Below are 24,743 nucleotides of genomic sequence, written 5' to 3'. Positions count from 1 at the left end.
TGACTGATCCTCCGCTTCTGACCGCCCGTGCGGTCTTTCATAGCGGGGATCTCCCACGTCATTCTCCTTGATTCAACTAGTCCGCTTATCTGGCCCTAAAGCCCGGATCCTCCATATCGATCACCATGGCCTTCCGCGTTCCAGCGCAGGCGCCGCGACGACGGACTTCCTACTCGACTCCCCAGCGCCCGTCTCCCCTTGATATCCCTCCCTCCCCAACAGAGCAGCAAGAGGAAGATACAGCACAATGGGTTCTCTTCTCCCCGACCGCTCGTACGCACACGACTTCCACAGATAGAACACGCACACATCTAAGTGACTTCGACTCCCTGGGCACTGCAACACAATCCGCTGCCGGTCCAGAGATTGATGCCGAGGGAGCTGAAGCACTAGATGACCAGCTCGACGAGGATGGTACGGAGCTGGACAGCTTGGACGATGGGCTGCATGCTTTCCGCGCCCCATCTTTGTCCCCCACACCCCCCGCACGGGTGGATCAAGGGCAGCCAGCTCTCCTCCCGGCCCATGATGGTCTGGGGAGCTTCCAGGCTTCGAGCCAGTTAGCCCAAGACCAACTGTGGCAGCATGAGCAGTATAATCCACACCGACGACAGTCCTTCTCTCGTCATCGTCGTCATTCCAGTGTTCAGCGACACCTCGATACTGTCGATGAAGGGGAAGCGGATGTCGAGCGCGATCGATGGCAGCGCATCGAGCAGTGGCGGATGGATCAGAGTCGGGCCCTGCTACAGGAGATTCAGCGGGAGACACGTCGACGCCGGGGCAGCCGGGCCTCGCAATTTAGCATTCCGAGGTCCGTGGAGGATCTCTCACCTGCGCGAATCGTGGAGGCCCATTCGGAGGTGATCGCCTCATCTCAGGCAGATGAGGAGGTCAGTGATATCAAGGATATCAAGGAAATGGACGAGTCGTTCTGGCGTCGCATCACTAGAAGAGTCATTCGAGACCTCATCGGTATCGATGATGAGCTATTGAGCGTCATATTTGGAGAATCCCTACCGCAAGACGACCAAGCCTCCTCCAAACACTCAGAAGAGCTGGATATGGAAACTGTGCTGGCTCGTGAGGCAGAACCGGAGCACGCAGACTCCCCTCTCTGGCAGAGCCATGTCTTGCAACGCATCACCCGCGAGCTGGGTATGCTAGTCCACCAGCTCTGCGAGCACCCGGGCGCATTCACAAGCTATTACCAAATGACGAAGAGCATCTCCAGTGAATATGCAGGCATGTCACTAGATAGGCTCGCCGAGAGCAGCTCCGCCCAACGAAACACCCAGTCCACCGTTCAACTTTCCACCGAACCCACCACAGCAGACTCCATGCCCTCGCCGCACTTTATCCCGACACTCCGCGACGCAAACCGCGAGCACGAAGCACACTGGGGAATCGAAGACGACGACCCAGCAGGTCCAGGCGCAGACCCCGTCTCCGAATCAACCCGCATCCACCAGGAACAAGAGTACTGGGAGCGCGGCCTGGATGTCATGATGGTCTTCCGCTACCTTCGCACCCGCTTTAGTCGTCGCGGCTACATGCCAAGTGACAAGTACACGCCCACTCAACCTCCCCGCCACACGCAAGACGCCTCCCGTCGCGCTGCAATGATCCGCCAACATCACCCGCTCGTGGCTCGCGCACACTCACGCTCTCAAAATCAGCCGCGCCGTGCATCTCAGTATTCCGGTATCTCTGGGCCTGCGGGTGTCTCGTCGCCTCTTCTTCGCCCGCATATGAGGAGGCCGAGTTCCAGCTGTGCTAGCCAGAGTGCCAAACTCTCTGCTTTATCCAGTCGGCGCACGCTGACCGGGTCTAGCCGGAACTACTGGGATATTGGTGGAAGCGTGGATAGTGGCAGTGCGATTGGGATTGGGGTTGGAGCTGGACTTGGGGCGTGGGGTGAAGTGTGATGAGCTTCATTTAACTCCCCTCAGTGTATCATGGTATACTCCTTGCACTGTACCATTGGATTGGTGTTATAGCATTGGAAATTTACATAACGTCTGAAGAAACGACATTTTGACGGAGATGATGGATGAAGATTTTTTGATTATTTTTTTGGCCATCTCTGTTCTTGCATGGCTTTGTTTATATCTGAGTTTGGCGTTTGCATGTTCATGTTCATGTTCGGGCTTGGTACTCTCATCTCTGTTTTATACTTATCTTGTCAACTATCTTGGAATCCCCCACTGGACAAAACCATATAAATGTATACACAATGACTCCCAGATCCCCCTTTGACTGGGAAGAACCTTCAAGTCGGACCTTACTAGTACTTCTGAACTTCAGCCCCCCCAAGCAACCTTCTCATCAAACTTACCCAGCCCCTTCCCCCGCGGCGAATTCTCATCAAAATCAAACCGATCTGGAACCTCAAGTCCGCCCTCAAAATGATGTCTAACAAGCAAGATCGACACCCCATCCCGATACAACCAAGGATCCTCCGTCCTCCGCTGCCACGCCTCAACCTGCACCCGCATATCTTCCAAAACACCCGCATACTCCGGATCCTGAGCAAGATTCCGCACCTCATGCGGATCAGCAATCACATCATACAATTCCTCCGCAGGACGAAAGAAATAATCCTTCAAAGGCCGAGATCCAATCATTTTGGTGTCTGAATTGCGAATATCCTCCCAAGTCAACGAGCCGTATATATCAGCCGCGAAGGGGAAATCCAATCGCCAGGCGATATTGCGGTGGTATTTGAATCGGTCATTGCGCATGAAGCGTGTTGGCCAGTAGTTTGTTATTTCGTGGAAGGTGTGGGAGCCGAAGACTCGCTTCCAGGAATCTTGGAGTGAGGACTGCGATAGGATGGGCAGGAGGGAGCGGCCTACTCGAGTTGGGTGGGGAGTGGACTTTGTTGGTGCTGACGGGTGCGAAGACCAGTCTAGTAGAGTTGGTAGGATATCGACGTAGGAGACCATATTTGGGTTTTGAATCGAGGGTGGTGATCCGGGACATTTCATTAACAGGGGAGACAAACGCCTGCGTCGTAGAGGGTTGTTTTGGAATTGATGAATGGAGGCCCATTATCGCTCATAAAGATGATCAGCGTGTCGTCTGTTAAGCCGTTCTTTTTCAGTTCGTCCAGGACCATGCCCACGCCTTGGTCCAGTCGTGAAATGGACTGGTAGTACTCTGCGAACTCGAATCGGACGCCCGGAAGGTCGTTCACGAATGGTTCGACGGCGACGTCTTCACTCTTGTAGGGGGTTTTCTTCACGCGCGGGTCATAGTCTTCCATATTACCGAAGCCAGAACGTGTGAGGTCTCGGTGCGGGTCGATGTATCCGATCGTTAGGAAGAAAGGTTTCTCGTCCTTCTTGCAGTCTTGGAAGAAGGCCGAGGCTTGGTCTGCTACTTTGGCGACATCCCGGCTGTCACTCTCCGCGCGCATATCCCATGGATAGACGGATGATGGACCGACGTGGACCTTGCCGATTAGACCGGTTGTATAACCATGCTGAGAGAACAGGGCTGGTGCCGTTTCCACATGGTCGAAAGTCGTGAAGTGATGTCTACCATTGTGCAGTCCATACTGGCCATTCTGGTGGGTGTGCAGTCCGGTGTAAATGACCGAGCGACTGGCGCTGCAGGAGGCGGTACTGGTATACGCCTGGTCAAATCTTGTTCCTTCAGCGGCGAGTTGGTCCAGGTTGGGCGTTTGGATCTTGGTGTTTCCATAGCAGCCCAGTTGCTTGCCTAGATCGTCGGCGACCATGAGGAGTATATTTTGCTTCGCCATCTTGGTGGGAATGGTGTGCTCTGAATGAAATTGATGAGTTTTCTTGCAAGAGGCCAATCACACGTGTTATATGTGATTGATCTTGAGCTAGAATTATAGACTGGGCTTCTGCGCGACGTTTCTTATCTATGATGCTGGTGCTGCCGGGTGTCGGCTATACAGACGCACTTGGGACAGGCATGGATGTCGCTTCGGATGTCGGGTGTTGGGGCGTTTTGTGGGGTTGATTATGCTTTGCGCCATCTTGTGACCTTATTTCGCGATATAATCTTAGTCAATAATTGTGGAAACATGTGGCACCGAATGGTTGCTTCGAGTGGCGCGGTGGTAGACAGATGACTGTTGCGGCCGGGACATCCCAGTGGATACCGAAAGACTCATAGATTCGGACCCTCTTTGCGCAAACTCCAAAGTGAGATGTCGAGACGGAGTAAGAGCCATTTATGTTTCAAGTTGATTAACTCATGGAAAAGAGGTTTGACTTAGTGATAAAACCCGTGTACTTTATGTTGTACCGTTTCTGAATACCCAAATGCACATTATTCATGCCAGTGGGAAAGATACATCAGTTATCTACTGACTCAAGGACTAGTGCAGTGATAACTCGGCTAGGACCTTGAAATGTTCGATTAAAAAGAAATTTGTGATTATTAAATACTAGTTGCAGTATTTTCGGTTTGAAAGGATCAAATTAAATGGACCTATTATACAGTTGAAGACTTCTCAGCCTCGACATGATTAATATCGATCTTCCCGGCATCAAGATCTTCCTTCGCTTGCTCAATATCAGTGACAAACCGACTAGGCTCCTTCTTAGCCTTGAAGGCCCAGATGCTCTGATTGTTGAAAACGTCGTCAATTTCTTCCAAAGACTTGCCGCATGTTTCCTGGAAAAGGAAGAAGACGTGCAGGGCGGCGAGAAGGCAGAAAGTGCCGAAGATACAATACAGCTGCGCGTTGTCAGAGATGTCATGAGAATAGACGAGCCGTGGGGCGAAATTACCTTCCACTGGATGTTTTGAAACCCAGGCGGGGTGAAAAATGTGAGGGCGAAGTTGCATCCCCAGTTGAAAAAGGTGGAAAGGGAGACAGCCTTGCTACGGATGTAGAGGGGAATGATTTCCGGAGGGTAAGCCCTATATTGAGATTGGTCAGTAATTGAGATAAGAATACGGGGGACTTTGTCTTGAGATTCACGAACCACCCGAGTGGACTAGAGTTGATATCTGTTAGCTTGTGCGATATTGGAAACATTGGTGGAGATGACTCACCCCCATGTGGGCGCATATGTTGCGATGAACAAGTATGAACAAGCAATGAGCGCCTTCGAAGCTTTCGGGTTCGTAACTTTCCAGGTGACAGTAGGCGACCCAGGCAAGCCACCTGGAACATAGTGACCATAGGTGGCCATGATACCGGCCTGTGTGAACTGAAAGACAGCCATACCAAGGGCCCCAAAGATAAACAGCTGGCGGCGAGGAAGCTTATCGATGAAGATCAGAGCCGGTAGGGTCATGACAACGTTAATAATATACTGGATAGAGGCGGAGACGAGAGTGTTGTTTCCAGATAAACCAGCCATCTTGTCTTTATTAGCGTCGATTCAAAATTTGGGGAGTTTTTTGAACTTACCTGGAATATATACACAATGTAATACATCAGAGCGTTGGTTCCGGACAATTGGGACCATACGTGAGTGAAAATTCCACAGTGAACACGAATGATGTTGCGAGAGTTGAACAGCTCCATCCACGACGTGCTCTGGTATTTATTTTCCGCCCTATGAGAGAAAACCAATCAGTGCTGAAAACGCTATGCAAGAGGGAAAAGGAAGGACTTACTCAATCTTCTCCCGAATCTCGGTAGTTTGTGCGATGACGATAGGGTCCGAAGTATTGCCCTTGGCGTGTAGCCTCGCAAGAACCTCGACTGCTTCCTCCCAACGATCTTGTGCCGCTAACCAACGAGGGGACCGCGGCATCAAGGGAAGGCAAAATAGCAGCAGGATTGCTGGCAGCATCTGAATAGCCCAGGGCAGACGGAATACACCATTATTTCCCATGAAAGATGCGCCGTAGCTGATAAAGTACATTATCATGATCTGGCGACGGTCAGCATCGGATACAAAGGCCGGAGTCGATGTGATAACCTACACCCCAAGTAATCATCCATTGTTGCAAAGAAAGGAGACGGCCTCGTTGGTGAGGAAGGCTGATTTCAGCTATCAGGATAGGACTATTCGAAAGTGCGTCAGTGGCGAATTCAAGATGGTTTGTACGGCGGGGGCAACTATGTTTACCCTTGACTAGTGAGCATGCCGACAGAGAAGCCATTGATGATCCGGGCAACAATCAACATAGGCACATTTTGAACAGCACACATCAGCGTAGACCCAATCAACCAGATGATGCACGCGATAAACAGAGAATCACGGCGGCCAAAACGATCACTGGTCCACGAGGAAACCAATGAGCCGAGTAAAGAACCACCTGCCATACTTGCAGTAATTCCACCCTGCAAGACTGCATTAGGTTTATGGAAGTACTCCTTATACTGATTGGTACCAATGATAGCAGACATACTCGACACATCGAAGCCCTGAATAAGGCCTCCGATGGTTGTCAGTCCACTGATCAAGTAGACATTGCTGAAGCTCGGAAGCTTGCCCATGGTGAACAGGGATGAATTCTTCCAGTCAGAGAGAAACAAAAAAAGGAAGCTGGTGAAATGCTGAACAAACAAAGCAAGTTGTATGTCCGGGGCCCCGGATTTTTATGTACTCCACCCGATCTCGAACTCAGCAAGAAGTGCAAGCTAAAAGACGAATGGCAGAAGATCTGTAGCCGACATCCGACGAGGGCCGGCAACCGACTGAGGGTCGTATTTTGCACTTGTCACAGCCCGTTCGTCAACTGAATGGCGGATGGTGCCATCCAAGGCGCAAACTCCACAAGCTATGGGCGATCGGACATTCCACTTTTTTTTAGTGAAGAAAAAAAAGAGGCGTTCCAAAGCTTGCCGTGGCGATACGAGGCCGAATCTGCCGGGCCCCACCGCCCTGGGTGTAGCCGACTGCCGTGCGAGAGCCGCTTCTTCTTGCATTCTTCTCTGCATTCCCCGGACAAATCATGTCGCCAAGTGGAGATGACAGTCCGAATCCTTCCTTGCAGGAGACGAGTGCTGCTGGTCCTCGAAGGTCTCGATCAGGTTTGTCATTGGTGGATGCCACATGGTCCAGCCTCTAGAGTATAGTTCTATCCGTTCTAATCTTGTTTCATAGGATGTACACTCTGCCGTGCCAGAAAGGTAAAATGTGACGAGAGATGGCCGGTTTGTCTACATTGCGAGCGTCTGAAGCTAGATTGCCCTGGGCCACCTGGTCGAGGCCACCAATCCCACCCAGGGACTCGTAAAGCATCGATCCGTGATGCCGAATTCACTCAGGCCGGAACAGTGCGGCAACGGGTAGCCAAGTCCTGCTTACCTTGTCGCTATGCAAAATCAAGGTGTACAGGTGGTACTTGTTGTGACCGTTGCTCTCGTAAGGGCGTGGATTGCATTTATCATCCCGAGCAAAACCGCGCGATCTCAAGGGGAACAGGTCTATGGGCTCGGAACAACGGGATGATCAAGCGGCGGCCAATTCTACTGGACAACTCGCGGGAAATACCTTATCTTCGGCGTCAAATCTTACTCATGGCTCCGAGAGCTCAGCCGAAACCCCTTGGTCTTGGTAATTCTTCGCTTTGGAAATAATCACACTACTGGCGCCATGACTGACATCCAAAAGGCTTTATACCCCGGAACTTCCCGACGGTAACAAACTTTGGGCCTTGATCGAAGAATACTTCTCTCACATCCATCCACTGCGGTGTTTTGGATTTGTGCATAAGCCTTCATTCATGCAACGAATAGATGAGGATGTTGGATCGTTCCGTGACGAAGAATCATTGCTCCACGTGATATGTGCGCTTGGTGCGAAGTACGTTGTCGCAGAACCTGCACCAAGATGCCCGATTTAACCAACTTAACAGATTTATTGCTTTGAATTATGCGCCTCAATTGTCTCCTGAGCTAATGCTGACCGCCGGAAATCAATGGGCCAAGATCGCCAAAGCTCGAATATTTGTCGACCTAGATGACCTTTCCATTGAAAAGTTGATGGTCAGTATCTCCATATACTTAAAGGAGATTCTTTATGAAAGACGTCAAACTAATACTTCAAACCCGAAACTTTGCAGACAGCAATTCTTCTCTATGACCACGATCTTCGAATCGGAAGCTATGCGAGCGCATTCATGCTCAGCGGGATGACCGCCCGAATGTCACAAGCATTACAATTAAATCTGGAAAGCTCGGCCGACGTGCTTTGTTCAAAGTCAGACTCATCACCTGTCGTCAACGAAGCACGACGTCGTTTAATGTGGAGTTGTTATGTCATGGACAGTTGGGTAGGCAGTGGCGTTAATCAACTCACTCTACTGGAAGATCGAGATGTCAAAATCCAGCTACCATGCCACAGTCATAACTTTATCCTGGGTGTCCCTTGCATCACAGAAACGCTCGATGCTGGCAAAGTCTTAAACTTCGTTTCCGAGAATCAGATTCCTCCAGACCCGTCTCAAAATATGGGAATAGAGTCATACTTCATTCGTCTTGTGAGCAGTCGGAAGAAGGTATTGCGGTGAGCTTCTTTTTCATAATCCCTGATGCTATGAACTGATAGCTGATTTAATCCTAGATATGTCAAGCATCTGGATACCTCGGAGCCCCCCTGGCAACCTCGCTCCGAATTTCTATTGCTGTCAGCCGAATTTGACGCATGGCGCCGGTCACTCCCGCAGAGCCTGACGTGGAGTCCGGGCGCCATATATGCTCGCAAAGAATCATCTCAACTTGGCGCGTTGACACTACTCTGGTGCACTTTTCATCAAACATTGGTTGATCTATACCGTATCGGAATGCCAATTCTGTTCCGAATACAGAAAGACATCGATTTTCCTCCTGAACAACAAGAGTTTCTGGACAATTGCCGCAGAGCTTGCTTTGATAATGCCCGGGAGGTGTCTACCATCCTATCTGAGGCATTCAGACACGGAATTAAGGTGCTTGCGGATACTTGGCTCTGCATAATTGCCCATGACAGCACCAAGGTCATGCTTTACTACTTGAAGCTAAACGAACGCTCACGCACACTAGACCAGAGAGAAGTCGACAACACAATAGCCTTGGCACAACGAAACCTTGAAGGACTACTACAAATGAGACCTATGGTTGCAACTGCAGAACATTGTGTAAGCTAAATGGCCCAGAGGTACACACTGCACCTCTAAAACAATCTGCTAATCACATAATTGTCAGTACTTGTCTGTCCTTAAGATGATGATTGCTGCTGGCATTCAGCCCCAGATGTCTCACGGTGCTATTTCTGCTCCCCGAGCTCCCAACGAAACCGAGGCAGCGTATGTTGAGCTCCAGCTTTCCAAATATTCTTTGCTAACTTGCACTCTTCAGACCCTCCGCTCAAGGATCCCCAATGCAAGAATCCCCAGAAAACGTGCTAAATCCACTTGCTATCTACCGAATGGCACGAACAGCCCTGCACGAGAAAGGCGTACAATCGTCTGCATCAAATTCCCCATCTACTCAAAACACTGCATCACCCGCGGCGACACGCTCACGCCTTGGCCGGACTCGTCATCGTGATCAGTCAAGAGTCGATGTTCCACACATCCCTTCTCCAACTTCAGGCCAGACGCTCAACGAAATTCCTAGTTCAAATATTTACCAGGGTATGGAGAATTTCTACCTGCCACAACATAGGGAAGACCCATCACTAGCAATGGCGAACTTAGTTCCCATGGCCGCTGGCCTTGGTGGAACTTGGGACCCGGGCGATTTAGCCGTCATGGACATACTAGACGGAGGCATCGCACCATGGACCGCGGAATATTTGACAGATGGCCAATCCGGGGTGGATCCGTTTCTCTTTCCGTTTTAATGGACCCATGTGTTACGTGAAACGACGCTAAATATACCACCTACCATCGAATAAAACAGAAGCTCAGCCTGATGAGCCCATCTCAAATAAACTTGTGCCGTAGATACGGCAGCCGATAGCCGCCATGTTGCAATAATTATGGAATTATAGGGTGTACTGTATTCACACGGGTAGATCTACTCAGTAGCCGTCATAATCGGTTTTGGATACAAAAAGTAGCGCTCAGCGGCTATCATCTGCTCGCTTTTTGTATACGATAAATTAGTATTCGGTGGTTATCACCCGCTTACTTTTTAATATAAAGAGTAGTGCTCGGTAGCTACTAGGCTAGCCTTTTGTATACAAAAGATAAGCGCTCGGCTACGTACCTTCTGTATACAGGAAGCATTAGTTATACTGTAACTGTATTGCTTGTTCATAAGAATCCTTTTGAGCGCGACCGCACTTGTAAATAAAAGAGTGTCCAGGTTAAGGTAATCACCTAGGCCAGGTGAGCGGTAGGGTGAATTACTAATTATTGCAACATGGCGGCTATCGGCTGCCGTACGTAGATTCCCTGATTTCTGATATCACGAAATTCAATTCCCAGCTACGGCGCTCCATAGTTCCTGGGTCCGAGATTCTTTAAATATTACCTTGTATCTGTCATCATTCGTTCCCGACCAGGCCCAATTGATTGAATCGCATACATGACTGCAAAATCTCACAAGGTCATTGATATACTCGGTTTCCCATATTATCAAATGGCCTTAGAACCAAGAAGGGCGTTGGATACGAACGAATTACTGGAATACCTAGGAGAGAGCCCAAAAACAACAGAAGTACGATCTAGGATCCCTGAGGCTGCACATATCAAGAACTATGATAGTTTCAAGGACAAAAATCTCTCTTTTACCGTTGGGATATTAGGACATGAATTGTGAGGTCAGAAAGAAGGACTCGCAAAGTATTAGAACCTCAGGGTACGATTGATAGTAAATAGAATAAGATACCCATCATAACGGAGGAGGGAACAAACAAAAGGGACTACTATAACTAACTACCCAAATAACAGAGATCATGAAAAAGAAAAAAACAAAAACGGGACTAGGAAATCAACAACATGAAAAGAGAAAAGAACAACATAGAATAGTAGTTTCAATATAAGGAGTTAAGCTACGGGGCCCTCGAACCTTTTGCCGTAACTTCTCACAATTATAAGCCCCTTGCGATGAAGCTTTTTGCCGTTAACCCATAATTATTGGTTAAACGCTTGCCAACGTCACGAGCCTCTCTGAAACTGAGACTGGTACTTGGGTGGGGAGAGTGGACAATTATAGTCTTCATCCTCCACTCCTTTGGTGGCTTTAAGGCATGCGCTGACCCAGTCAAAGACGTGAGTCTGAAGCCGAGACTACCCATCGCATGCTTAAAATCAGTCCAATCCACTCCACCACGAGCGACCCGTACACCACGTTCGAAAAACAAGTATTTCAACGTGCTTATATCCCTTTTAGGCATTGAGAATTGTCGAGTTGGTTTTTCTTCTGGTTCCTCCGGCTTCTGTGGTGCCTGATACGCCTTTGGTGGATGTTCCGGTCGCGTTTTAACCTTCTTTCTGGGCTCGTCTGTTGCCTTGCCCTTGCGTCTTTCTTTTTCTTTCTCTTTCCCTTTACCTTTCCCAGGGGGTTCCAATTCATCATCTGAGACATCATCTAGATGAGCTTCATCAGAAGGACGCTTGCCTGGTCGTGATTTCCCTGTTCCAGTTGGTGCTATCTGAGACGATGGACCTGCTGTTGGCGATGTGCGTGGAGATAGAGTTGGCCAATTGGGTGTCCTGTCTTTTTCTCGATCAAGAATTTCCCGCAGCGAAGTCAAAATGTCAGTCTTCTTCAGAGACTGGTCCACGGCATTCCAGATCTTCTCGAGCTCTGCCTCGGCCTTTTGGCGCTCTTGGGTGTTGGCCTCTGTTGGTTCACCGTCAAATAATTTAGCTAAACCGCCAAAACCAAAGTCGCCTGCAATGGCTTCCAGTGGAACCTGCTCCAAAGATCTTTCAATGGCTGCGATTTTCTCTTTCGCATGATCGATTTCCTCACCCCGGGACCCCTGGGCCATCCGCTAACCTGAAATCGAAATTTGTGGCCCAGGGCTGGAATTGATAGATCTGAACCCAACAGGCTCCCAAAACCGAGAGATAAGACAGCCTCCCTCTCAAAAGAGGAGATATTTTCGCTGCCATCTTCTTTTCAGTCCGCTCTTCCATTATTTTAAAGTACCAGATTATCTCTTTTATGGTCAGACCCCACAGCCTTTTGAGTGCGTGCGTCTCGGTGGAGGTCTCCTTGTCGCCGAGTAGGTGGTGGGCTATCAGTAGAAGGGTATCCAATGTTTTCTTATCCCCCCCATGTCGTGGCACGTAAATGAATGTCAAACCTGCCAGTTACATTATTCTTGGACTTGCTTCGAGTGAATGCATGACGATAGAGCGGACATGCGGCGAGGTCCTGAGCAAAGCTTTCTAATCCTTGAATCATTTGATATTCGAGTATACCTATCAGTTCCCTACAGCGATCCCTGACAGAAGTAGGAATTAGCTCCTCTGGTCGGCCTTTGCTGTTTTTTAGTTGCTCTGAATAGATTTCCATAATATTCCTCACGTCCAGAAAGCGACTGTGTATCTCACTCCATGCCGTATAATCACCAAGTACCCGAAAAAACATAGGCCTTATGCTCTCTCTAAGGAGTCTTTCGTGAGCATCACTGTTCATCTTATTATGGCCCTTGCCAGAAACCCAGACCTTTTCTGGATGGAGGTCTTCAGTCTGCCCAAGAAGAGTCTCAAAGAAAGCTGGGTCTGTTCTCATTGACATTATTGTGTCTTCTCTTTCACGGATCTTCGCTGAAATTAAATCCAACATTGCATTCATATCAGCACTGCCAGGACGACTATACTCATGCTCCATGAGTAAGCGAACTAGTGGGTCCAGGTCTTCATCCTCGTTGTTTTGTGATTGCTCGCCCTCGCTTTCACTCAGTAGGCCCAATGGTTCGTAGTCGACAATTGAATGACACATATGATGCAGGAATAAGTACACATGTGCCTGTGATTTCATCATAGAGACCCCCTCTTCTGCATCTTTTCCAAAGAGAAGCCGTTCTAGGTTACCGCGGAATTCAATTGGAGTGTTTCCTCCAAACACCTCTTGATTAAGCGTCGAGCATTTTTCTGCCAACAGATGTATGTTTACCATTTCTCCGTAATTACGAGGATTCATAATCTGTGGAAAAGCCATGACGTACTCTGCCGGCAATTTCTCCATCCACTGCATCGCAAGCCCGGGAGCGACGGATTGGGCATCTTCCCACACATAATAGAAGGGCTCCATAGTTGCTCGGGCCTCGATGAATTTAAGCAAGACATCTCCTCTCTGCAAATCCTCTATGCTGATATTTGGCCAACTTAATTTGCCATCCTGGAGGGGTGTTGGCGGGTCCCTGGCCCTCGCCACAGCGAGACTGACTTTTTGGTCTGCGCCATGCTGTAGAATGCCTAGAAAGTCTTCTCTATGCCGAAGATTTATTCCCTCCCATGTATTTAGCAATCTTTCTCGTTCCTCTGTGGCGAGGTTCTTCCACGTGTCCTTGATTTGCTCCTCTCTCTCTCGCCAAATATCGTGTAGTCCGGCGTAGGAAAACAATATGTCCGAAGAATATAAAGAATATAGCTTTTGGATGTCCCGTCCTTTCTTGAACTCTGCAAGGTTTGCCGGACTCGGTATATCCAACCACGGGCGTTGTCGGATGGGAGTCAATGATCCAGTTTCGAGGGATTTCATTATCGTCGTAAAGAACCTTTCTTTCATTTTGACATGATCTCTGGTGGTTGATGGAAGAAATGGCAAATTCCGGGTCAACATTTCGAGCCAAAGTCCGATTGTTCTAAGCCTTCCGATACATGAATCATCCATGGCCAAAACCTTGTGGCCCCAGCACCTAAGCCAGTTTTCAGGCCAAGGCAATTCGATGTATTTGATGAGCTCAAATACATCCCTTCGCTCATCAAATTTGGTTCTCTCCTGTTCGTTTAAGCTCGGGTTTGCCCCTACCAAAGCTGCCTGTATGCTATCGAGTGATGACATTTTGAAGCCTTTTTTGAAACAAGATATTGAGAGTTTGTTAAGTTTTATAGCAAAATGCTTTCAAGCTGTATGGTGTGTTTTCCGATGCTCAATATTGAGATAATATTTTCAATTTCTCGAGGAGCCGGCAGAGCATGCTTATAAAGAGTGATGTGGCAAATATATCGGCCCTGGGATTATGCAAGGACTTTCCAAGGTTGTTTGGCTAAAAGAAGCTACCGATGGGAACACAAATCCGGTTGAATCTAGTGCTGACTCGCGTCACAAAGCCACTCATCAAAATATGTGTAACACTTATCGCTTTTCGTCTCTTTGATTGTCTGGCCCTTTGAAGTAGGGTCAGACCGGGGTGATATCTCGGTTAATTAGGAATGTGAATAAGCTGGTGTGAACTTTGTGGGTTTTGAGATTCTGTCTGTCAAGGAGAAAGAGCACTCTTCAGGGTATCACTCTTTTCTACGTACTATAAGCTGGCGGGGTAATTTCCGCGGCATGTTTTTTTTTTTTTATTCAATTGGATTTTGGTTTCAGACTCATGAAATATTTCCAACGAAATTGTAACTATGCCAGTTCTGGCTGTTCAGGATATCATTCCCAAGGCTGCTTTGTCCGGGTGATGGGTCTGTGCCCAGGTGCTCACATCTTTCCCGATCCCCAAAGAGAGAATTGGCGATCTCTAATAAATTTTCTTTGATCGTCGCTTCCTTCCAGGGTATCTCGAAGGCTAGAAGGTGTTCAGTTGACAGAATAGTGAATATCGAAAAAGAGCGGATTTCCAACAGATTGTCAGAATACTGATCTGTACTGATATGGAACCAAACCAAACTGCTAGTTGAAAGGGTGGTGACGAGGATTTGTGAAAAAGCACCCTTTCATGCGAAATTTCCACCTGGGTCATTGGTAGTTGCGCCTCTGGAGGTTCATAGCCAGATAAGCTGAGCTGCTGATGTTGAGGTGTGATGCCTGGGGCATTCACAGCCTCAAGCATCCTCAGGCATCCACAGGTTGGGGTTCCCCTTTTGGTAGATAGCTTCGCTCTCGTCCTCTTCCATCTGCCCCGGAGCCCGACCGGGAAAAACCACTTATCAGATAAGAGGTGTTGACGCATGGTTCCTAAGGTTCCCCGTCTATCCCATGAGATAGAAAGTAGACTGACTGAAGGTGACCTTAACATCACCTTCCTTATCGATTGATGTTGATTTAGGAAAGTCTTGCCGTCACGTGGAGTGGACACCTGCGGGGAAGAACGACCGCGCAGGCGATTGGCAAGAGATATTTACAGTACATAGTACATAGTACATAGTAGTATGTACACCTGGGCAGTTTTAGCCCAGTCGCCAGGAAGGTCTCGCCGATCCTTGTCAATCTTCCGACTCCACCCTTTACTCCGCCATGTACGACAGCATGGCGGGAACGTTGGTATCTGTGGTCTATAAAGACAGCAGATACTACTATCAGCTACTCCCAAAGTAATCCCAAACCATCATTCCATCAGGTCTTCGCCATGGGTTCCACCAACGTCGAGAACTACGATGTCATTATCATCGGTGCCGGTCTTTCTGGAGTCTGCAGTCTTTATCACTTGCGAAAGCGCTTCCCTTCGTGGCGCATTCGCGTGCTAGAGGCCGCTGAAAGCGTCGGTGGAACTTGGTACTGGAATCGCTACCCTGGTGCTCGCGTTGACTCGGAGTCTTTGTCTTACGCCTTCTCCTTTGACAAAGAGCTACGCGACGAATGGCACTGGAAGGAGTCGTTTGCCCCCGCGTCGGAAATCCTCCGCTACGTCGAGCGCATCTCCGAAAAGCACGATCTCGCAAAGCATATCCAATTCCAAACAAGCATCAAGTCAGCCCACTGGCAGGAAAATAGCCGAAAGTGGCTCTTCACCGATGAAACTGGGGCTCAGTACCAATGTCGCTTCTTCGTTAGTTGCATGGGCTTCCTCTCTAAGCCTCAGCTTCCGGCGATTCCTGGTGTCGAAAGCTTCAAAGGCGAATCTTTCCATACTTCTCGGTGGCCAAAGAATTTCAATATGTCGCGTGACTTTGCCAACAAGCGCATCGGTGTCATCGGAACAGGCGCTACGGGCATTCAAACAATCACAGCAGTCTCTAAGGAGCCTAGTGTGAAATCGTTGACTGTTTTTCAAAGAACGGCAAACTGGTCCGCCCCTCTTCGAAACGAGTCAATCAGTCTTGAGCAAATGAAGATACACTGGGAAAACTATGATGATATCTTTCAGCTCTGTGCCGAGACCCCAGGGTGCTTTATGCACCAGGCTGACCCTCGGAAATCAATGGAGGTATCCAAGGAGGAGCGATACGCTCTTTGGGAGGAGATATATGCCAAACCAGGCTTCGCCAAGTGGCTGGGTGCTTTCAGCGACACATACACCGACAGGCAAGCCAACAAGCTCTACTCGGATTTCATCGCAGACAAGATCCGCCAACGTGTGCACGACCCAAGGGTTGCGGACAGCCTGATCCCTAAGAACCATGGCTTCGGCACTCGGCGAGTTCCTCTAGAAAGCGGGTATTTTGATGTCTACAATAAACCGAATGTTCATCTCGTGGACTTGCAGCAGACACCTGTTGAGAGCATCACCGAAACCGGCATCAGAACCAATGATGGCAAACACCATGATCTCGACGTACTTATTTACGCGACTGGATTTGATGCCATTACCGGTGCCTTTAGCGCTATCGAATGGCGCGCCAAGGATGGCCGACCCCTTGTCGGTAGCAGCGACTCCCAGCAAAGCTCTCAGGCTATTTGGGTCGACCACCGACCACGCACCTATCTCGGTTTGACGGCTAATTCCATGCCCAATATGTTTATGGTTCTCGGCCCTCACCAGCCATTTGGAAACGCTCCTCGGACTATCGAGCACGCCGTTGCAGTGGTGTCCGATCTTCTCCAACACTGCAAGGATAACAACTATACATATGTGGAGCCGACAGAGAGAGCTGTCGAGGAGTGGACAGAGCATGTAGTGGAATGCAGCAAAGGATCCTTGTCCAACGAGGTTGACAGCTGGATGACCGGTGTGAACAAAAACATTAAAGGAAAGACTGTTCGCAGTGTTGCTAGGTACTCTGGCCACGCAGCTGAGTACCGCCGCAGATGCGCCGAGTGCAAGGAGAAGGGTTGGAAGGGATTCAACTTCAAGACCGACCAGCCACAAGTGCTTGCTAGAATTTAGATATTGTATAGCTCTTTGATTGAAAATAAATTTCTTCTACCATTTACTTTTTCGTGTATTTCGCCCTAAAAGCATCGGCAAGTGGTAGTAGTAGCTTTTGCTCGTCACCCTAGCTTCATTGACATCTGCCCCTAGACTTTCACTCCGAGTCAAGATTCGCTAGGAAACTTGCCGATGGGGCAAAAAATGTTGTCCCCGTTAATGGTTTCGAGAAATCCAGAATACGATCGTGCAATCCTGGCGGGTCTCCGACGAACATTCGCTCCAGCATCTTCTCAATCACCCACAATCGTCGAGTATACCCAATAAAGTATGTTCCAAATTCCGCAGAGCCTGGAGATCCAAACGGCATATTATCGCGCAAAATGTCATGCTCATCCCCATTTTCATATTCGATTGTGTTCAACGTCTTATGCGATCGCTGACCGGACTCAGCATCATCCAACTCGACATTATCAATCTTCGTCCGACCGATAATTTTCTCCTGCTGCTCGGTAGAAAGGTGTCCCCATCCAGACAGATCATGTGTATATTTTTGCACAACTATATAGCTTCCGCCTTCTGCAGATGTATCTTCTCCGGCGACTAGAACGGAAGCTGGCACCGATGGACCGACGGGATTTGCCGTGCCGTCAACAAATCCCAACAGATCACGCACGTCGAAGTATCGGAAGCCGACTGTCTCATCGACTACTGAGACGGCATCGCCAAGTTGGTTCATCAATTGGCGTTCGAACTCGAAGCAGATATCCCGCCGCTCGGAACGAATATGGAATAACAAGTCGCCAGGCGTAGAGACTGCGATATGCTTCTCGCCTTTCACCTCACGGAAAGAGTGCAGTTCTGCAGGACGGGGGAGGCTTGTGAGATCATCCCATATGTCACTGCCTATCCCGACTGTGCATGCGAATCGCGCACTCAGGTCTCGAATAGAGACATTTTTCGCTAGACTATCTAGACCGGCAAGCGTTGAACGGATTGTGTTGATTGAATCTGGCTTCTTCGTCGCAGTCACAACCAGGAACGTTGCCGACTGAGTAAGAGGAGCGTCGACTCGCTGTGGTTCAATTGGTACCCGTTGGTTGCTCATATTGGCCTTCGATAATCGGTTTATTCCTTGGGGATGACTGTTTTGGTGCTGTGCGGGGCTTATTCGTTGCTTAGCTTGGGATGAAACAGGTCGTTGCAAAGCTTTAAGTAATGTGGAAGCCGGACTTCTCCCGGTATGGCTCATTTGCACTCGTAGGACGGATAATGGTTGGCGGGTGATTTTGAGAAAAGTCAATGGTCCAATTCTAGCACTGCGCATCGTTGTCGGGGCGAATCGTGAAACGACAATCACTATCCCACGTCTTATAAATTTGCAAAATCGCTTGAGGCCCCATTGATTATTTAAAAGTATTTCTCTATTGGTCGGAACCATTGGCCCTCCCTCCACATAACATAGTAATGTAGTCGATGATGACGGCTTTGGACGGGTGATGAGGTCACACATCCGGAAGCGGTGCCAACACTATAAAGGCATTTAACCCCTATAATTTTTTAAAATAAAATAAAAACCGGAGCTAATTTCCAGGTAAATATTGATACTCTTCCGTTCCCTTTACTAAATGTCTCAGGGCGTCTAAGAATAATGCAAAACCAAGTGAAGATAGTATATTCAATTTGACACGGTCATTTAATCATTCGAATCTAGCAATCTGACATTGAATCTTTAGCGCTGTGTATATCCGCCATCCACCATCAAGGCAGTTCCAGTCACAAAGGAGCTCCTTCCACCACATAGGTAAATCACACCATCTGCGATCTCCTCCGGTCGGCCCATCCGCTCCATCGGCACCGCTGTCCCAATTCTCTCCATCATCGCCTGGAGGATCTGAGGAGACTTCGTAGTCAGAGGTGTTTCTGTATAACCGGGGCAGACTGCGTTGATCCGTAGTCCATCCTTTGCATAGTCCTCAGAGGCCGTCCTTGTGAGACCAATAATGGCATGCTTCGAAACTGTGTAGGCCGTTGACAACGGGATTCCAACCACACCCTGAATAGAGGAGAAGTTGACAATCGAGCCCCTCGACAGAGCTCGACCATCAATGGTTGATCGGATAGGCTCTTGCTTCAGCATGATCTTGGCGGCAGCTCGGAGGATAAAGAATGTGCCATTCAGGTTGATGTTCAGGATACGGTCCCAGTCGGCGGTTTCCACAAACGCTGTGCCTCCGGGGTGTTTCATGGCAACTCCAGCAGCATTTACGACGTAGTCAATACGTCCGAATGTTCTTGCGACGGTCTCGACGACCTCATTCACGCGTGCTTCATTTCCGACGTCTGTAGGGAAGATTTCGACTCGGGCAGGGCGAGTGTGGCGGAGTTCTTGTTGCTTTGCTTCAATTTCGGTCTTGATTTGCTCCAATGCTTGTTGGTTCAGGTCTAGGAGGGCAATTCCAGAAACTCCATCTCTAATCAGTCCGAGTGCACAGGCACGACCAATACCAGAGGCACTGCCTGTGACCAACGCGATGCCGGGAACATCCATTTTAGGTGTGAGGATGAAGAAGAGGGATAATTGAGAAGAAACGAGAAGATTTGGACGAGATAAATCTTTTTCCTCTCTTAATTTCTGGTGGGCTGCTGATAATAAGTAATGAGGAGAGCTCCCATACTCCTCTACTCCAATGTGGGGTTTGTCGGGGAAGCCTTCCTTAATTTGCAGCCACCACAGGGCCGTGGAATCTTGGCCTATCTCCACCTATCATTGCTTTATCGGGATCCAATAAATTAGGCAGTCGGCAGGTGTACCAGGTGACACGCCGTTCGCTCGAAAAAGGTCTTAAAAAAAAAGTAAATACTGCGGGGAAGCGCGGTTAGGATGGTAGTCACATTACTGGACTGAGAGAAGACAAACAAATTTTTGACGTATAACCTGGGCATATTTCGTGGAACACGATCATTGGTTTTGAGTTCAATTTAAGTATCAAATAAATTTACAATTCTAAGTGTAGGAAGAGTTCTAATCCCTAGTAACCACTATCATTGTTGTAAAGCTACCGACCTCTTCATTAAATCGACCCAAGTCGTGCTACTACCATTTGAGCTGCGTTTCTCCTCCCATACTTTTTCAATCGAAGCCTGGGTTTGAGCAAAGGATGAAAGCCCACTGCGCTGTGCTGAAACCTCAAACCAAGCAGAAAACGATTCCTGTACCTTGGGATCTTCTGCTTCGCAGGCTGCAATAAATGCTGGCCAGATGAAGCCAGCGGAGCCGTGCACCACGCTCGAATCGGCATATTCACATTGGAGTAGGCAGTCACGTACATCAGCTACTTTTTTTTGCAGCATCGATGCATCCAGATCGTAAATTCGGCGATAGAAGTAAATAGCCAAGGCCTGCCGCATGGCCTCGAGCATATTTTCCAGAATATGCTGATCGACGGACGACTGATGGGTGCCAAGACCAGGTGCAATTTGGCTTGGCCTTTCAAGGTGATTAATATAGTCTTCAAGTGCCTTTGCACGACCGATGAAATCTTTGAGGTTTAACTCGTTCGGATTGTTCTGCTGTTCTGCGGCATCTTTCTCGGTTCCGAGTCGAATAATCATCGATAAGAGAATCATCCAAGTTTCTGGAATTCCAAATATCTCTGGGTATAGTGTTGCTGAGAATGTTCCAGGTCGCTCGAGGTGGAGATCATTTTCTCCCTCTTCCCTGCCTCTGACGCGCAACATCTCTTGGTGCAAATTATTGTACTTATAGAGACGGAAAGACAATCCATCAACACTTGCCGGAGCAAGTCCACTAGACTCAATAGCTCGACGTATGTGTCTTCGTTGATTTGAATTTGCCCCACCAAGAAAGATGCTCTCGTGGAACATCCGCTCAAAGACGTAGCAGTGATGTAGAAGTCGCACTTTTCGCGACTTCTTCCGCTTCAGCCCCTTCAAGCGAATGAATTTTTCCGCTTCCAAGAAGTACCCTTCCGCTTCGTTTCGATTTCCACAGAAATTTGACAGCTGCACCATAGTAAGTAGAGCCATTAATGTCGACTTGTATTTGGCCGGCTTGGGGATGTTGTAGGCAGCCATAAGCATCTTTCGGGCATGCTCCTGTGCTTGACGCAGATATTGATGTCCTTGATCAAGCCATGACTGAGATCGGGAGACACCACCGAGGCTAAAAGCACTGGTAGCCAGTGTGCCATAGAATGCGCATAGACTGGCATGATTTAGTTCCTCGCCCAGTGCGAGTGCGGCAAGGCAGTCTTTCGCATGCGGGATGAAAAGGACATGCCATGGTGTCTTCTTATGTCTGACGGGTGTCATCAGACTGATAACGGTGGAAGAATAATGTTTTAGGAGAAAAACCGCGTCTTGTGGAAGGGCACCGGTCCCACCCGGCACATGAATAAGAGAAGGAGGAGAGATGGGAGGATTGCAATATGAGTCTGATATTATGGAAGTTAGTTGACAGTCGGCTGGATCTATAGTGTGGTTATCAAAAGGAACTTGGTCCATGATCATATCCAAAAGATCTGGGGACGAGGAGCTCGGATCTCCGTCAGGCTGCCCCAGAATCGATTGCATAAAGCCTGGAGACCACGCCGAAATGCCAGATGCAGCCGGAAACGGATCTATCATCGGTATCACATCTTCTGGGGGACTCAATTCTGTCGTTGTATCTGATCCCTCGGCAGGTGGTGGTCGGTCGCACGGAGATGGAGAGGCAACTTGGACTGTTTGAGGCGGTTGCGCTCGAAATGCCCCAAACGGTCCATAGGATATTTCAACTTCCTCCGACACGGCTGCATTCTCGCACTCTTCGTCGATTTGTGCTAAAAGCTTATGCGTCGATTTCGGCGGCGCGGCTGATACCAGCCACTCGCTCATATGAATGCGTTCCTCCTCCGTAAACAATGGTCGGCGAAAGCGAATCCGGCTGTCAGGGTTTTTGGAGTCAAAGAAGATATCTTTTTTATAGCCAGCACATTTCAAGCCGAAGTATGTGCACATAGAACAGGTCGGTCGGCCTTCGTCGCATTTGACATGGCGGCTTCGGCACTGGATAAGTTAGAGCGATGATTCCTGTTTACTCGTGGGTGCCATACCGTTGAACATCCTGTAAACGAACGCGTGTGCGATCCCAGCTCTGCACGACCAAGACCATTCGACATGGTCAATTCAGGTGTTGAGATGCATTGTACAAGCTGCAGAATATCATCGGGATGTCTCCGAGCAGGTTTGCGGTTGAGTTTGCGGGGGATTCAGATCATGTGGGGCGATAGGCAATGCTTGCCTCTTTTGCCAGTCAGTGCTGATGAGATAATTGGTGCGCGGATACTTGCCTCTTCGTCGAGACTTGCTCGCCTTGTATCTATACACATGACCAGGCATGTCGATCTCCCCGCAAGGCCGCGGGGTATTGATAGATAGAGATTCTATCTGGATCTCCTCTATCTAGCAGAATTGAATAATAATTTCTAGTCTTCCAGAATCCTTTGCACCGATATCGGCAATTATCATGACAGAGTGACGAGTGTCAAACATATCCACTAGTACTTGAATTTCCAATTCAACCAGCCAACTTTTCCTTTTCTCATGACACATCACAATCGCCGCTGCACGAGCGAGGCCAACGTCAATGAGACCCACTAGAATGAAGCTACCTCCAGGCTCGCAAAAATCGATTGGGCTTTTGCCTGATCAATGAAGACTCTCCGAAATCCAACGTCAAGTCACCAACACAATCGACATAACTATGTGTTTCATCGTCAACAAGTGTATACCGGGTCCCTGCATGCCTGCGAGCAGCCAAAGAAGCTAGATAGCGCTGTCAGCATATCGGGCGCGATGAGACGTCAGGCTTCAACTTAGCTGTCAAATTTTGACGCATCGCGTTGAAGGAGAGCAAAAGTTGTACTGATATTTGTCTACAGATTTGGTTAGTACGCCAATACTCTAGGGTGAGAATCCCGGAAGGTGGTCCAGCCGATACAGCAAATGAAAGTGCGTTTTATAATTGAAGCGGTCTATAATATGGAAGCTGGCTGGATTTATCGAACAATCATAAAACTAGCTATTTAACTCAAATGCTATAATATACCATGAGAAACATCACACGGAAGCCTGCACAACCCGAGCCCAGTCACCAAATCCATATGGACCAGGAACATTCTCGCCATCAAACAAGCTAGCCAGAACAACCCGATCACTCTGATCTCCTTGCCACGGCTCCCTACCATGTTGAGCAATAATGTTATCGTAGACCAGCACATCACCCTCCTGCCAACGATGCAACACTCGAATCTCATCTGTGATCTTGGCCAGATGCGCAAGATACTTCTCCGGAATCACCGACCCATCACCGTACAGTTGCTGTGTAACGTTTCGTCGCGCGTCAAGATCAACCTGCGCTCTCTTCCAATAGGATGCCAGTCCTGTGAATAAAGTGGGCAAGTTGGTTCCAGGTTGAGTACGGATCACAGGTAGGCGATGTGTGAGCACCAACCCATCATCTGTCCACTCCCAGGTCGTATATTTTCCGCGTCCATATCGTTCAATCTGCGCTTCTATTTTTCGCCTTTTGGTCTCCTCGTCGTCTCCTTCCACAATTTCCTTACCGAAAGCTTGGCGAAGAGTCGAGCCTCCCTCGTATTGCTTTTCAGTCTTGTAAGTCACCCTGCTGAGGATGCCTTTCTCTGCTATCTCTGCGATGAAGTCCGGGATTTCTTGCTGAGCGCGATTAAATAGCTCAAGCGAAGATGAAATAGGCGATTCGCCTCCACTATTGGGAGCGTGATGGCCATAGAAAAATATGTACTCCGGTGCGTGAGGAACTTGTGGAGACTCATTGTGGTTGTAAATGAGTACTTCTTTCGGTGCTTCGTTCGCCGGTGCGACATTAGGTGCCACTAAAGGTCTGTCGACAACTATTCCAATGATCTCGTGTGGCTTGTACCCAAAGGCAAGGGCAAACTTGCTAAAGTCTTCGGCATTGTGAATGGGGAGGCCTCGAAACAGTAACGTGCCGTGGCGCGCAAGCTTTTTGGTGAAAATTCCGTCCCGTTCTTGAAGATTCTTGATAGTATCCACAATAGCGTCTAGCTTTGGTGGAGAATATTCGTTTGTGAGACGCAGGGCGAGAGGGATCACTGTGTTAGGGGGGTGTGGAGGCCCAAGCACACGCTGGTTAGAGGAGGGAAGCTCAAAGGGCTCGAAAGATACTGCGGTGGCTTCTGTATCACTGAGGTGCAGCTTTTCAAGCTTTATCTGCTCTGTAACTGTGGCCATAATGAATCTTTTTCATAGACTTGTAGTATGCGGTAGTATGGAGAGGGGTTAGTTATCACCTGGGCATTTGATCCGGGCTCTGCTATTAAATAGCCGAGACGCATGTTCCAGCCAAAGTGAGGAGAACCTCCTCATTCACACCAAAATGACGATATCCAAAAAATACTATTGGATGGCGATAATGGACCAGTTAAATACAGCCTTCCGTAATAATATTCTTGGGGGCGGCTGTCGTGCAAATTCAATCCGAGGCAACATAATATTGTGTCATTTTACCATGCGCATACGTGCTTGCGGGGATACAAGACCTTGGGATCTGACGCCAAGATAATTATGAAGCTATATTAGCCATTCCATATCCATTCA

The 24,743-nt window shown here is 48.6% G+C and overlaps 12 protein-coding genes across 12 annotated transcripts; 3 read left to right on the top strand and 9 right to left on the bottom strand.

Moving 5' to 3' along the window:
* Positions 1–125: 125 nt before the first annotated feature.
* N7509_009456 (uncharacterized protein) lies at positions 126–1,928 on the top strand (the record flags this gene model as incomplete). Its single annotated transcript, XM_056634093.1, has 1 exon — positions 126–1,928. The coding sequence occupies one exon, from the start codon at positions 126–128 to the stop codon at positions 1,926–1,928; it is 1,803 nt and encodes a 600-aa protein (XP_056484713.1).
* Positions 1,929–2,303: 375 nt separating this feature from the next.
* Positions 2,304–2,948, bottom strand: N7509_009455 (Alkaline phosphatase-like alpha/beta/alpha; the record flags this gene model as incomplete). The annotated part of the gene is made up of 1 exon (XM_056634092.1): positions 2,304–2,948. The coding sequence occupies one exon, from the start codon at positions 2,946–2,948 to the stop codon at positions 2,304–2,306; it is 645 nt and encodes a 214-aa protein (XP_056484712.1).
* Positions 2,949–2,989: 41 nt separating this feature from the next.
* Positions 2,990–3,769, bottom strand: N7509_009454 (Alkaline phosphatase-like alpha/beta/alpha; the record flags this gene model as incomplete). The annotated part of the gene is made up of 1 exon (XM_056634091.1): positions 2,990–3,769. The coding sequence occupies one exon, from the start codon at positions 3,767–3,769 to the stop codon at positions 2,990–2,992; it is 780 nt and encodes a 259-aa protein (XP_056484711.1).
* Positions 3,770–4,473: 704 nt separating this feature from the next.
* N7509_009453 (sugar porter family MFS transporter) lies at positions 4,474–6,439 on the bottom strand (the record flags this gene model as incomplete). Its single annotated transcript, XM_056634090.1, has 8 exons — positions 4,474–4,719; positions 4,773–4,905; positions 4,971–4,982; positions 5,041–5,351; positions 5,402–5,549; positions 5,611–5,870; positions 5,923–6,004; positions 6,069–6,439. 8 exons carry the CDS (start codon positions 6,437–6,439, stop codon positions 4,474–4,476), a joined length of 1,563 nt encoding a protein of 520 aa, XP_056484710.1.
* A 935-nt stretch (positions 6,440–7,374) lies between these two features.
* Positions 7,375–9,770, top strand: N7509_009452 (fungal specific transcription factor domain-containing protein; the record flags this gene model as incomplete). Its single annotated transcript, XM_056634089.1, has 7 exons — positions 7,375–7,502; positions 7,560–7,751; positions 7,804–7,933; positions 8,011–8,453; positions 8,511–9,063; positions 9,131–9,231; positions 9,284–9,770. The coding sequence occupies 7 exons, from the start codon at positions 7,375–7,377 to the stop codon at positions 9,768–9,770; spliced, it is 2,034 nt and encodes a 677-aa protein (XP_056484709.1).
* A 1,194-nt stretch (positions 9,771–10,964) lies between these two features.
* On the bottom strand, positions 10,965–11,870 carry N7509_009451 (uncharacterized protein; the record flags this gene model as incomplete). The annotated part of the gene is made up of 1 exon (XM_056634088.1): positions 10,965–11,870. One exon carries the CDS (start codon positions 11,868–11,870, stop codon positions 10,965–10,967), a length of 906 nt encoding a protein of 301 aa, XP_056484708.1.
* Positions 11,871–12,148: 278 nt separating this feature from the next.
* Positions 12,149–13,591, bottom strand: N7509_009450 (uncharacterized protein; the record flags this gene model as incomplete). The annotated part of the gene is made up of 1 exon (XM_056634087.1): positions 12,149–13,591. The coding sequence occupies one exon, from the start codon at positions 13,589–13,591 to the stop codon at positions 12,149–12,151; it is 1,443 nt and encodes a 480-aa protein (XP_056484707.1).
* Positions 13,592–15,398: 1,807 nt separating this feature from the next.
* On the top strand, positions 15,399–17,096 carry N7509_009449 (flavin-containing monooxygenase; the record flags this gene model as incomplete). Its single annotated transcript, XM_056634086.1, has 1 exon — positions 15,399–17,096. One exon carries the CDS (start codon positions 15,399–15,401, stop codon positions 17,094–17,096), a length of 1,698 nt encoding a protein of 565 aa, XP_056484706.1.
* A 139-nt stretch (positions 17,097–17,235) lies between these two features.
* On the bottom strand, positions 17,236–18,186 carry N7509_009448 (Dyp-type peroxidase; the record flags this gene model as incomplete). The annotated part of the gene is made up of 1 exon (XM_056634085.1): positions 17,236–18,186. One exon carries the CDS (start codon positions 18,184–18,186, stop codon positions 17,236–17,238), a length of 951 nt encoding a protein of 316 aa, XP_056484705.1.
* Positions 18,187–18,810: 624 nt separating this feature from the next.
* N7509_009447 (SDR family NAD(P)-dependent oxidoreductase) lies at positions 18,811–19,629 on the bottom strand (the record flags this gene model as incomplete). The annotated part of the gene is made up of 1 exon (XM_056634084.1): positions 18,811–19,629. The coding sequence occupies one exon, from the start codon at positions 19,627–19,629 to the stop codon at positions 18,811–18,813; it is 819 nt and encodes a 272-aa protein (XP_056484704.1).
* Positions 19,630–20,123: 494 nt separating this feature from the next.
* N7509_009446 (Zn(II)2Cys6 transcription factor) lies at positions 20,124–22,261 on the bottom strand (the record flags this gene model as incomplete). Its single annotated transcript, XM_056634083.1, has 2 exons — positions 20,124–22,148; positions 22,196–22,261. The coding sequence occupies 2 exons, from the start codon at positions 22,259–22,261 to the stop codon at positions 20,124–20,126; spliced, it is 2,091 nt and encodes a 696-aa protein (XP_056484703.1).
* Positions 22,262–23,201: 940 nt separating this feature from the next.
* N7509_009445 (Taurine catabolism dioxygenase TauD/TfdA) lies at positions 23,202–24,377 on the bottom strand (the record flags this gene model as incomplete). Its single annotated transcript, XM_056634082.1, has 1 exon — positions 23,202–24,377. The coding sequence occupies one exon, from the start codon at positions 24,375–24,377 to the stop codon at positions 23,202–23,204; it is 1,176 nt and encodes a 391-aa protein (XP_056484702.1).
* Between the last annotated feature and the right edge of the window lie 366 nt (positions 24,378–24,743).

Source organism: Penicillium cosmopolitanum, assembly GCF_028827165.1.
Source record: "Penicillium cosmopolitanum strain IBT 29677 chromosome Unknown utg000009l:1.0-9042332.0:1.0-9050551.0, whole genome shotgun sequence".
Lineage (NCBI taxonomy): Eukaryota > Fungi > Ascomycota > Eurotiomycetes > Eurotiales > Aspergillaceae > Penicillium > Penicillium cosmopolitanum.
Note: the sequence above shows the minus strand (reverse complement) of the source record. Positions and strands in the feature narration are given on the sequence as shown.